Source organism: Anopheles merus, chromosome 2L (assembly GCF_017562075.2).
Source record: "Anopheles merus strain MAF chromosome 2L, AmerM5.1, whole genome shotgun sequence".
NCBI lineage: Eukaryota > Metazoa > Arthropoda > Insecta > Diptera > Culicidae > Anopheles > Anopheles merus.
The window spans coordinates 213,226-225,395 of NC_054083.1; the positions used below are offsets into that span (position 1 = coordinate 213,226).

Sequence of the window (12,170 nt, forward strand, 5' to 3'; positions counted from 1 at the left end):
CAGATGGACTTACAAAAGCATTACAACGAATCAAACAAGAACGTAATCGACGATCTATGGGAATTACACAACAATCGGCTTGACACATTAGAGTTGCATAGTAGGCTTGTTATATCTTATTTAATGTTCATTCTGATTCAATAAATGTTAAACACTACACATACTTTCAATAGGTTATGGGCCCAGAGCAACGTGGATTAAATTGAATTAGAATCAGTGGAGTTCATCGTTTTATTTTTTTCCGGAGTTTCATAAGTGCTTAGTTGGAATGAAAAAAAATGAAAAGAAATGAAAGAAAAAATGGTGGACGACAAGATTGAGAAACTTAACGACCAGAATTTTGAAATATGGAAGTTCAAAATGGAGCTGAAGTTGACCAAGGAGAAGCTGATGAAACCCGTGAAAGAACCGAAGCCAACGGAGGAAAAAGAGATGGCGGCCTGGTCTGAAAAAGACGGAGAGGCGCGTCATATGATCGGTTTGGCTGTGGAAAACGATCAATTGGTCCACATTTGCCGGAAAAATACCGCGAAGTAAATGTGGGACACTCTCATGAGCATCCACGAAGTAGAATTTATGAATACGATGATGACGGTAATGCGAAAGATGTGTTCTTTGAAGCTGCCAGAAGGCGGAAATCTTCCAGAGCATCTTAACTCTAGAACCGCCGATGGGACTTTTTTGTCCCATCGCACTCGAAAAAGGTGTGTTATTCCGCTTGCCGTCGTGACAAACCGTTGAAATTTTCTGACTTTTATTTATTTTGAACGATCTTTCGAATGCGCTAATAAAAATAATTGTATCCCATATGGTTCTTTAAAAAAATCATTTTTATCCTAGAACCGCCATATGGGACATTTTGTCCCATAGGCAAAATACGTAGTAGTGGCTGGTATATCTGCTGTCAACGAGTGACGGATGTGCTTCTGCAAGTTTGGCAGCACTGGGTAGAAAGTATACGTAGACAGTACTCCGTCAAAAGTGCTTGTAAAAGATGGCCTGTTCATTCATTTTTTTAATATTCTGGATTTGGCGGAAATCAATGATTGAGTTTTTTGCAAAGAACTTACAACAGAAAAGATATCTAGACGCGATTTTCTTATCAAGCTAGGCAAAAAACTTTCATGTTTCATGTGAGCCAGGTTCTGATGAAACGAAAATGTGTTTTAAATGATTGAAATAATTAATCTAGGTGTTCCTTTTGTTTTCGAAAAAAGCCTTGTCCTCTTCTTTTGATCATTTAGAGCTGTGTTGACATCGAATTTTTGTAATGTTTCTAAAGCGAGTCATATACGTTTGCCTATACCCAAACAACTTTGAACATTAGACTTTTTTCATTATCATATAAACCCTACTTATCAGTTGATTGTTTAAATAATTTATAGCTGTAAGCCTAGATTTACTGTTGTTAAACCCTGTAAGCAATAATTATCTATAATATAATTATCATAAGGAGTTTATCACTAGAAGCTCTGTAATGTTATATTATTCTACAAAAAACTGGCTTTGATATATTTGGTATGCGGTTCATATGATCACAATTCGATTTTATCATTGATTGAGTTACTAATGAAGCTTCATTACACCTAATTATAATGTTTATTAATTATCTATCCACAAGAAACCCTTAGGTAATAATAAACATGTCCAAATATTTACACATAACTAATGGGACAAAATTGTCCCATCTGGCGGTTCTAGTGAGGTTGAAAAGCCCGGCGGTTCTAGTGTTAACCCACCTGCCGCACCGCATTTTGGTGGGTCATGGGAAAGACTCATCCAATCGATAAAAAAGACGCTTTCCTCCTTCGATCTTCCCCATCACCCTACCGACAAGCTGCTCTGGGCTAGGTTGAGTGAAGTAGAGTTGATTGTGAATTCGCGACCCTTGACATACATTCCTTTAGGAAATGAACCCGAGTCCCCACTAACACCAAATCACTTCATTTTAGGCAGCTCAAATGGAAGTAAGCCACGGTTGCCGTTTGACGATTCGATCCCTTTGATGCGTAAATCCTGGAAATCGGCACAACAGTTTGCAGATATGTATTGGAAGCGATGGGTTTCCGAATACCTACCAACATTGACGAGACGGACAAAATGGCACCAGCCTACGAAACCAATAGCTGAGGGCGATTCAGTATTGATAGCGAACTCCAACAACCCACGAAACTGCTGGCCTAGAGGACGCATTGTGGAGGTGTGCCGAACGGCCGACAATCAGGTACGGCGCGTGACCGTACAGACTGATAGTGGGATGATAGAGAGACCTGCGGTAAATATATTTTAGACGTCGGCACAACGTAGGTAAGCCACTGAGAGCGTCATACCGGGGGGAGTATGTTACATGTAACTGTGCCGACAAACCGCGGGCCTCTTTTATGGCACACGCAAACCAAAACAAACAGATAATGACAGGAGATAAGTGTAAACATCTCGGCTGTCAAAGACGATGTTCGAAATTCGGATAAGGGAAAAGGGCAACGTTGGCTGCGTAACGCGATGGCGCAACGGCCATCGCGGGAAGAAAGGGCTTAAATAGACCGTGCACAGGATAATCGGCCTCTTTCAAATACAGGCGGTCCCCGAGATACACGGTACCTCTTATACGCGGATTCGGAGATACACGGTTTTCTAAATTTGACAGTTCTTTGACCAAATTGTACTGATTTGACACATCAATTGTAAATTGCCAAATAATTTCCGTTTCGATCGAATGTTAAAAACTGTTTCAAAAGGTTTAAAACTGTTATATTCAGTAAGAATCATATCAAATAACTCATACAGTGACTAAAACCGCCCCCTAATTGCAAAATTACACGAAAATTAGTGAAATTTTAACTGGAAATCACGAGATTCGACTTACGCGGAAATTCGAGATACGCGGTATTTTGCGGCCGTTTTCGATCCCCATTAACCGTGTATCTCGGGGACCGCCTGTACTAGCGAACGACAAAGACCGCGTTTTTAAAACTACAGTTACTAATTACATTCGGTCAAGCCGGTGTTTAATAAAGCACATTGTACGTTGGTGAAAACGGTCGTTATTTTTTCATATTCATCGAGGAGCCGACGAAGTTGCTTTCGCAAAAAAGCCTATATTGAAACAGTCTTAGCCAGGTTCAACATGCAAGATTCAAAATCCACGTCCACTCCAATGAACACTGCCATCAAACTTACGTCGAAAATGTCGCCTCAAACGGAAGAAGAGCTGGCGAATATACCGTATCAAGAAGCCGAAGGATGCCTAATGTATCTTGCTCAATGTACCAGACCTGACATCCTGTTTGCTGTCAACCAGCTGAGTCGGTACAACACCAACCCCGGATCAAGTCACTGGCAGGCCGTCAAACATTTGATGTGGTATCTCAGAGGGACGTCTTCTATGAAGTTGAAGTATTTCTCATCTGGTGATAATAAGATCGTCGGCTATTCATATGCTGATTGGGCCGCTGACGCAGATGATCGTAAATCAACAAGTGGATACATATTCAAAATCCAAGGAGGAGCGGTTTCTTGGAGTTGCAAACGACAAGCAACTGTGGCGTTATCCACATGTGAGGCAGAGTATATGGCATTATCTGCAGCTGTACAAGAAGCGTCCTGGTGGCAGGGACTCTTAACGCAGTTTGGCATGACCCAATCAAGTTGTTTTGTGATAATCAAAGCACAATATGTATTGCTAAAAATGGTGGATACACACCAAGAACCAAACATATTGACATTAGACATCATTTTATACGAGATGCGTTGGATCGAAAAATGTGCAGCTCGATTATGTGAATACCGAAGATCAGGTTGCAGATGGATTAACGAAATCACTACAACGCATTAAATTAGAACGTAACCGAACATTGATGGAAATAACAAAATAATCAGCTTAAGGAGGAGTGTTACGAGTTTATAGTATGCCGATATTTTGTATAACGAATAACTTTAATCATAGTAACCTATGATTTACTGTGGTTATAAGTTTCTATTTGAAATAAATTCATTCTGTTCCTAACCATACAATACGCTGGTTGTTTGCACTACTGCCAATAAACACGAATATACAGGTAGTCCCCGAGATACACGGTACCTCTTATACGCGGACTCGGAGGTACGCGGTTTTCTAAAGTTTACAGTTCTTTGAGCAAATTGTCAAATCATTACTTATCAATTGTAAAATGCCAAATAATCTCCCTTTCGTTCGAATGTTAAAAACCATTTTGATATGTTTAACACTGTTACATTCAGTGAGAATCATATCAAATAATTAATTTAGTGGATAAAACCACCCCCTAATTGCAAAATTATCCGAAAATTAATGATATTTTGGTTGGAAATAACAAGATTAGACTAACGCGGAAATTCAAGATACGCGGTTTTATTGCGGCCGTTTACGGTCCGCATCAACCGTGTATCTCGGGGACAGCCGGTATACGCAATCTGATATTGCGCATCGTTTATTGATACGGTAATAGATTAATAGAAGTTATTTGTTTATTACAATATCGTAATTATTTGCATGTTAATATATCAATGCATCAATTCTAATTTACTGTTAAAAATATGTTCTGTACCATATTATTTGTTCAATAAACGTCAATGATATGAACACATAAAAAGAAAGAATATTTACAGCTCATAATACTTTGTCGTCAACTAATACTATGTTGGGTAAAATTAGATTTACTGGGCCAGCTAGTAATTTAATAAAAATCTATTACATGGGGTTTTAAAATTTACATTAGGTCAAAATCGGAAATAATTGTACAGCTGGGACGAGAAAGCTTGAAGCTGCGTACGCCCTGAGCAGTAACAGAAGTACCAGTTACATCTAAAAGTTTCAAATGTGGTGCAGCTGATTCGAGATGGTCCAACGATATGTCCGTCACAAGCTTATAATTTCGCACAGACAATCTTTCCAGACCGGTAACATTGTGATGTAATATTCCTCCTAAAAAACCTTCCGCAAGTTCATTACGTGATATTCCGTACGCACATATTCCACGATCACTGATTAACGATACGTAATTTGGAGCTGGTTGCCCTGCACCCAAATTTACAAATACTTGATGCTGGTAGCCTCGGCCAGGCCCATTAGCAATTGCAGGGAAGTTTTCTGGGAAATTTCCGGGCATAATAATTACGTGTGGCAAGACACGTTGCGGTGGTGGATTATTTTCCTGACCATCGTGATGATTATTCTGCACTGGAACATTAATGGCTGCATCATGGAATCGCATGTGAACTGAAACAACAATTATAAAAAAGCAGAATCGAACACGTTAAGTTTTTTTTTCATGATTATCTTACTACAGTCCGTTCCCGAGCTACGCGGTTTCTGCGACGAATCCGCGTAAGTTGAATTTCACGTTTTTTGACTAAAATACTATTGATTACTCGGAGTTTTAGATTTAATTTTTTACACTTTATCATTTGTTTGATATGATTTGTGCAGAAAATTCTAATATTTTTGGCTTTAAAGCGATTTCAATTTGTTAGCAAAAATGCAATTTATACAGAACTTGAAGCAAATTGTGGTTATTTGACATTTAATCTATCAAATTTAGAATACCGCGTATCTCCGAATCGGCGTAACTCGGGAACAGACTGTACTTAAAACTCCAATATGATCCAATACATAAACAAATTTCTAGGACATTAAAATAGCTAGTGTTTAAGTGTATTATTTTGATGCCTACCATTCAAAAAAGGTTGCTCGCGTTCTATTGGACCGTTTTCAACATGAGCTTGAGCTGCAATTTCAGGTTGGAGTTCACGCACAGGGGGTCGATGAGCATTATTTCCACGAGCATCAAAAATATGTTGATATGCAGCATTGATTTGATCACCAGCTCGACGTAAAAATGGAGGATTTTCTAATTCGACATGCTCTCTACGTCGCAGTAGCAAATCTCTATTAATAATACGTACAATGTGTTGTCGATCCACATTGTTATGATTATTTTCTTCACCTCTTATGGGTTCTACCTGTTGATTTTGTTCGTCTGCGGGACTTACAGCACGTACCCTTCGCGCTTCTAAGTGTGGGGGCGGAGAACCTTGCACTTCGGGTCTGTCTGCTGCCGGGGCCGGTGGTTGAACTCGTTGATTATTGATCAAAACACCTGCTCGTCCCCGTACAATTCGAATTAAATTATCTTGATTTCCTTGTACCTGTCTTGGATAGTCTCCGTGTACTACGCGTATCTCAAACACTCCATGTGCTGGCTGCGGATTATTGGGAGGAACACGTGCATCTTCTATTTGTCCTTCAATAACCATCTGATGTGCAGGTGCACGATCGTCAACATTTTCATTTTGGCGTAGATCAGGAACGGCCAAACGATGCAATTGTTCGACACGTAAGCGTTCTGCTTCATTGTACTCATGAAGTCCATTTTCAGTTCGTAAATGCTCAGGACATTCGAGCTTTAATTCCTTTAAAGAGCGCACGATGTTGAAACAGCTCACATCGGAATCGGATATTGGGGTATCACGTAAATCAAGAATTTCCAGTTTTTTAAAACCGAAACGAGTCGCTAAACTGGCATATGGAACACTGTCTTTAATATTTGCACATCCCTTCAAGCTTAAATATCTTAAATTTGGTAGCTTTGAAAGAATCATAAAATCATGCGTGTCGAACCAAGCACAATATTCAATTGTAAGTTCATCTAAGCGATCGAAATATTTATACATATTGGATAAAAATGAACGCATTTGCTGCGGGGGTACTATGGGATGGCTGTTAATATTTTGCACTGACAATGCGCACTTGCGAAGCGCCAGCGAGCGTAAACAGTGGGGAAACAAGATAATGCTGACTTCGTTCATATCGATATATGCTTCGGTAAGCTCCAATCGTTCTAATAAACAGCATCGAGTTTCTATGGATTTTAGAATACCTGGTGTCAATGTCGGAACGTTCCATTGTTCAGCAGGATAAACACTCGCCATACCACGTATTTTTAAACTTTTAGTTGTGCCAGGTTGTAGATATTCAACGCATCGATGCACTTCCATTGTAAGTAGCTTGACTGAAGTGAAATCTGCATCTATCCATAGAGTTTTGTCAGCAACTAACCTTTGTAGTCGGATACACACCTTAGATAATGGAATCAAACTAATATTGTCCAATTGCTTGAATACAAGAAGAAGTATTTCATCGCTAAGGTCTAGCAAATTAATGTAGGACTTATGGGTACATGGTTCGACTATTTTGTTAAGAAGGCCAATCCGTTCAATGATTTGATGCTTCGCCTCTGGTTTCGTTGTGCTATTATCCGGTTCGTCCGATAATTTTCTCTTCCGTCGATGCTCGAAATGTTGTTGAGGCAGCTTAGATGCAATACTAGATGATGGCATATCTGGGATATGTTCCTGCATTCGTATCGGATCCATGTTATATGGCTATCGAAGTTGGTATCGTAAATTTGCCTATGCAGATTTTACCACTAGACTTCGTATTAAAAATTATTAAAAAAAAAAGAAATTATTATTCAGCAAAGTGAGAAGACGTATATTTAAGAAAACTGTGCTGCTGATTTGATGTTACGTTCTTCAAAACATCCAATTGATTGGTTTTATTTGTCCTGTCTACAGACACATAACCTATTAAGGCTTTTCAATAAGGCTGCGCTCTGGCACCAATCGAACACGACATCCGACTCGAACAAACCCATACAGCAATTATCCTCAGTACGCGATACTCGATATACGCAAATTCGCAGTACGCGACCCAAGCGACAAAATCGACATGCTTTCTCGCTCTCTCAGGTTCACTGATCTACTGGGTAGAATGAGAACGCATGTCGATTTTGTTAGTTGGGGATTCCTCTAAATTTGACAGCTTCATGTGTTTTTTGCAAATATTTTAATTCTTTGAAATGTTTTATGCTATTGTTGAATTTCCTAGATGTTCTTAGAGCATTTTGCATTAAATTTGTACAAAAGGTACCTGTTTTACAACAAAAAACATAAATGCAAAACTCAGTAACGATATTTTTTTACCCTCGAACCGGTAGTGTAAACTATTTTTATATTGGAATCCGCTATACGCGAAAACTCGATATACGCTATTGTGCTCGGTCCCGTGCGATAGCGTATATCGGATAATGACTGTATATTCATATGGAGGTGCATTGTAAGACACAAAAAAACAAACAAGACAAACATGTCAAATCCCATACATTTTTCATGTTCGATGTCGTGTTCGATTGCTGCTAGAGCGCCGGGTAAGGCGGCACCCTGCAACGATTCGAACATGATATCCTACTCGAACAAACCAACATAATCATATGGAAATGCACTGTCAGATAATGTCGAACATACACTCTTAAAATTTTTTGCCGAATCTCGGTTAATTTTTGCCGAGATCTGCACAACTGAGATCTCGGCAAAGATCTCGGTTAAATTTCTGTTGCCGACATCTCGGTTAATGTCATTTTGTTTTGACGTTTACGTTTAACCGAGATATTCGGTCAGAGCAAATCGAGATTTCGGCTAAATATAAAAAAACATTTTATTTTTATTTTAGTGATTTTATTTGCGTATCAAATGGGTTTTTTTATGTGATGGAAAGCGTTGGGACAGGCGCCGATTCAACCGCCGGATGGGGCACAGCGTTTGGATGTGGTACCGGTACAGGATTATGAGCCGCACAAGGAGCGGGCACTGGTACAGGCACGGTTCTGTAAAGCGGGCAGAGTGAAACTTTAAGTCTGAGTAAACCCTTTTTAGATTTCATGTGATCGAGTGTTGATACTTACCTTGTGTAGGTGGCCGGAAATGAATCCTGGAAGTCTGAACGGTCTGGCAAAGGTTGAACCAACCGGATTAGCTTCCACATCTGATCCTTAAATAGGGACTGCTCCGAGCGACGCTCTGAAGAGCACCGGTTGCGTACGCTGATGGAGTTTCCTAGCCCCAACCCCGCTTCATACCTGTGCTCCATCGCACGCTACTGATTCTCGTTTTTTCACGCTGAGAGACTCATTTTCACTTTTTTTACATTTTTTATTTTACATCAATTTCTTCACACTCACTCCGAAAGGTTTTCGTTTCATTAGCACGAGATTAACAGAATGGCGAATGACAGATAGAATACCGAGCCTCGGCTAATCCAAGTAGTAAAGCTGAATTCTCGGTTATTTTGACGGATTATCTCGGTGACAGCAGTGTTAACGTATGTGCTCGGCATGTTGTGTTGCCGAGTTTCGGTTCAAATTTTTATTTAACTGATACTTCAGTTTTAAATGGTACTGATTTTCAGCTACAGGGTTTTTAAACTGACATATCAGCAAGAATCGAAAGAGCCGACGGAGATCGGCAGTTTTTTTAACCGAGGTCGTGAAATATTTTTAAGTGTGTACTAAACAAACAACGCGACGAACATGGCACTTTAAGACTGCGCTCTGGCACCAATCGAACACGCTCGAGCAGACCAACCCAAGCTCCCGACCACGCTGGTTTTCGCTGGTCTTTTCGGGAATAATTCGTTAACGAATTATCCCCGAAAATATCAACAAAATACAGACCATTTTTGGGGATAGTGAACAAACGTGATGGATGAACCCATGCAAAAAAGAGCTAAAAATAGAAATGAACATTCGGAATTACTCCCTCCCCTCATGCTCCCATTCATTCTCATGCATCATTCGTGATGCTACCAACCACTTCGCTAGTTCTCCTTCGAATCACTTTGCCAGTTGCGCCACCATATCATTATTAATTATCGGGCTATTTACTGGTTTTGTTGTATGAAGGGGTACTGATACTAAATGAATCAAAATAAATTTATAAAACAATAAAGATAACAGATTGACTGTTAAACACGCATTTCTAACAATGAGTAAAAGGGTCTGAACTTATTGAAAATGGATATTTTTAAAAAAAGAAAACTTTAAATCATTACTGAAAACAATAAAAATGAAATTGAACTTAGGTCGACTAAGGTACAAACATTACACCAATAACCATTGACCACAACTACTTCATGAACATGAGTTGTTATCTTTCACTTTTAAACCCTTCAAATACCCAAGCTCCCGACCACGCTGGTTTTCGCTGGTCTTTTCGGGGATAATTCGTTAACGAATTATCCCCGAAAAGACCAACGAAATACAGATCATTTTCGGGGATAGTGAACACACGCGAAAGATGAACCCATGCAAAAAAGAGCTAAAAATAGAAATGAACATTCGGATTCACTCCCTCCACTCATGATCATGCTTCATCCTTGATGCTACCAACCACATCGCTAGTTCTACTTCGAATCACTTTGCCAGTTGCGCCACCATATTATTATTCATTATCGTGCTATTTACTGGTTTGTTTGTATGAAGGGGTACTGATACTAAAAGAATTAAAAGAAATAAATAAAACAATAAAAATAACAGATTAACTATTAAACACGCATTTCTAACAATGAGTAAATGGGTTTGAAGTTATTGGAGCTGGATGTTTTAAAAATTAAATAAAACTTTAAATCATAAAAAAAAACAAAAAAATGGAATTGAACTCAGGTCGACCATGGTACAAACATTACACCATTAACATTTGACCATAACTAGTTCATGAACATGAATTGTTATCTATCACTTTTAAACCCTTCAAATATAGTACAATGAACAAAGAGATGTGTAAAAGTTCATCGATGCGTGTGAGAGAGTAGGGCTGATGAATAGAAAGAGATGGCATGAGTTTGTGTTCATTATCCCCGAAAAATTTCGCTTGGGTATAGCACAATGAACAAAGAGAAGCGTAAAAGTTCATCGATACGTGTGAGAGAGTAGGGCTGATGAATAGAAAAGGATGGCATGAGTTTGTGTTCATTATCCCCGAAAAATTTCGCTTGGGAATATAGGGCATGGCCACTTAACCGTTCAAATAGACATAGAGCGAAAACGTCGCGCGCGATGAAAAATAGCTCAAAATTTCACTCCGTGTAGATCAAAGTAGCTCATTTGACTCAGTCAACAAACTTGTTATATAATTGAAAACACACAAAAATAGGTTCAAATGTGTCCAAATTTTATTTTTTTTTGCGTTTGGCTTTAATTTGGCTCGTAAACAAACTAGATAATTAGATTATTTCGGATCAAGAAAAAATGTCGCCCGAGATGATAGCCCTGTCTTCAAACTTGAGCTACCTTTTGTAGCTTTACGTCTATTTGAACGGTAAGAGGCGAAAGAACTCCGAAGGAGCCAAAGCCTCTCTAAACAATTCCAAGAACAACAACAGCGCATTGCCACGGAGGTGACAAAATGTAAAAAAAAATCAAATTTGTCAAAATTGCTTGTCAACTGCAAAAATGAGCTTTTCCTGTGGCCACACCAAAAACATACACAAGAACGACAAAAATCTCAAACATCGGAACATCATCGATATTATGTTTAAGAAGTACTAAAAAGGTACAAATTGTTGAGATACCAATTCAATACGTGGAAACCGTGCTTAATGTATTCACATATACAACTGTACACTTGTAAATATCTTGAACTAGAATGTAGAATAAAAACTCTCAGTTGAGCATTGGCAATCGACAGCAACGGTTGTGTTTACTGCGCTCGCATATGCTCAATAGGTTATGGGCCAAGTCCCGCCTGAACACGTTTAATCCAGTACTGCGAAAACAAATACCGGCTTCTTTTGTGAAGTGATTGTTTAACGGACAGTGCAGTGAAAACTGGTGGTGTTGAACCATGGAAGATGATAAAGTTGTGTTGTTACCATTGCTTAATGGAACGAACTTTGCTTCATGGAAATATAGAATGTTAATTCTATTAGAAGAAAAAGGACTTTCCGATTGTATTCAGAAAGAACGAAAAGATGGTGATGATCTTAGTAAAAATGACAAGAAGTGTAAACTTTTACTGATCTCACGTATAGCAGATTCGCAGTTGGAATATGTTCGCGATAAACATACTCCGAAAGAAATGTGGGATACACTCCATAGTATTTACGAAAGAAAAAGTTTAGCGTCCCGAATGTTCTTGAAGAAAAAATTGCTTGCGCTGAAACACCAAAGTGGCTCGCTTCGAGAGCATTTCTTGGAATTCGACAAATTGGTGCGCGATTACAAAGCAACTGGTGGAAAAATGGACGATGAAGATGTGATTTGCCATCTTCTTCTTACTTTGAATTCGTCGTATGCAACGCTCGTGACGTCTTTGGAAAC

General features: G+C 39.0%; 2 protein-coding genes across 2 annotated transcripts; both read right to left on the reverse strand.

Annotated features, from left to right (window-relative positions):
* Window positions 1-4,140: 4,140 nt before the first annotated feature.
* LOC121594714 lies at window positions 4,141-7,635 on the reverse strand. Its single transcript, XM_041918329.1, has 2 exons — window positions 5,691-7,635; window positions 4,141-5,236 (listed from the first exon to the last, which is right to left on the reverse strand). Exons 1-2 carry the CDS (start codon window positions 7,390-7,392, stop codon window positions 4,728-4,730), a joined length of 2,211 nt encoding a protein of 736 aa, XP_041774263.1. The 5' UTR covers window positions 7,393-7,635; the 3' UTR covers window positions 4,141-4,727.
* Window positions 7,636-8,520: 885 nt separating this feature from the next.
* LOC121594731 lies at window positions 8,521-9,341 on the reverse strand. Its single transcript, XM_041918350.1, has 2 exons — window positions 8,760-9,341; window positions 8,521-8,681 (listed from the first exon to the last, which is right to left on the reverse strand). The coding sequence occupies exons 1-2, from the start codon at window positions 8,942-8,944 to the stop codon at window positions 8,558-8,560; spliced, it is 309 nt and encodes a 102-aa protein (XP_041774284.1). The 5' UTR covers window positions 8,945-9,341; the 3' UTR covers window positions 8,521-8,557.
* Between the last annotated feature and the right edge of the window lie 2,829 nt (window positions 9,342-12,170).

Excerpts from the sequence above, each read along its gene's own strand:
- LOC121594714 (XM_041918329.1), bottom strand. The coding sequence starts at position 7,392 with ATGGATCCGATACGAATGCAGGAACATATCCCAGATATGCCATCATCT. Across the intron at positions 5,237-5,690 it reads CGAGCAACCTTTTTTGAATG|TTCACATGCGATTCCATGAT; the intron begins GTAGGCATCAAA and ends TTGTTGTTTCAG.
- LOC121594731 (XM_041918350.1), bottom strand. The coding sequence starts at position 8,944 with ATGGAGCACAGGTATGAAGCGGGGTTGGGGCTAGGAAACTCCATCAGC. Across the intron at positions 8,682-8,759 it reads TTTCCGGCCACCTACACAAG|AACCGTGCCTGTACCAGTGC; the intron begins GTAAGTATCAAC and ends CCCGCTTTACAG.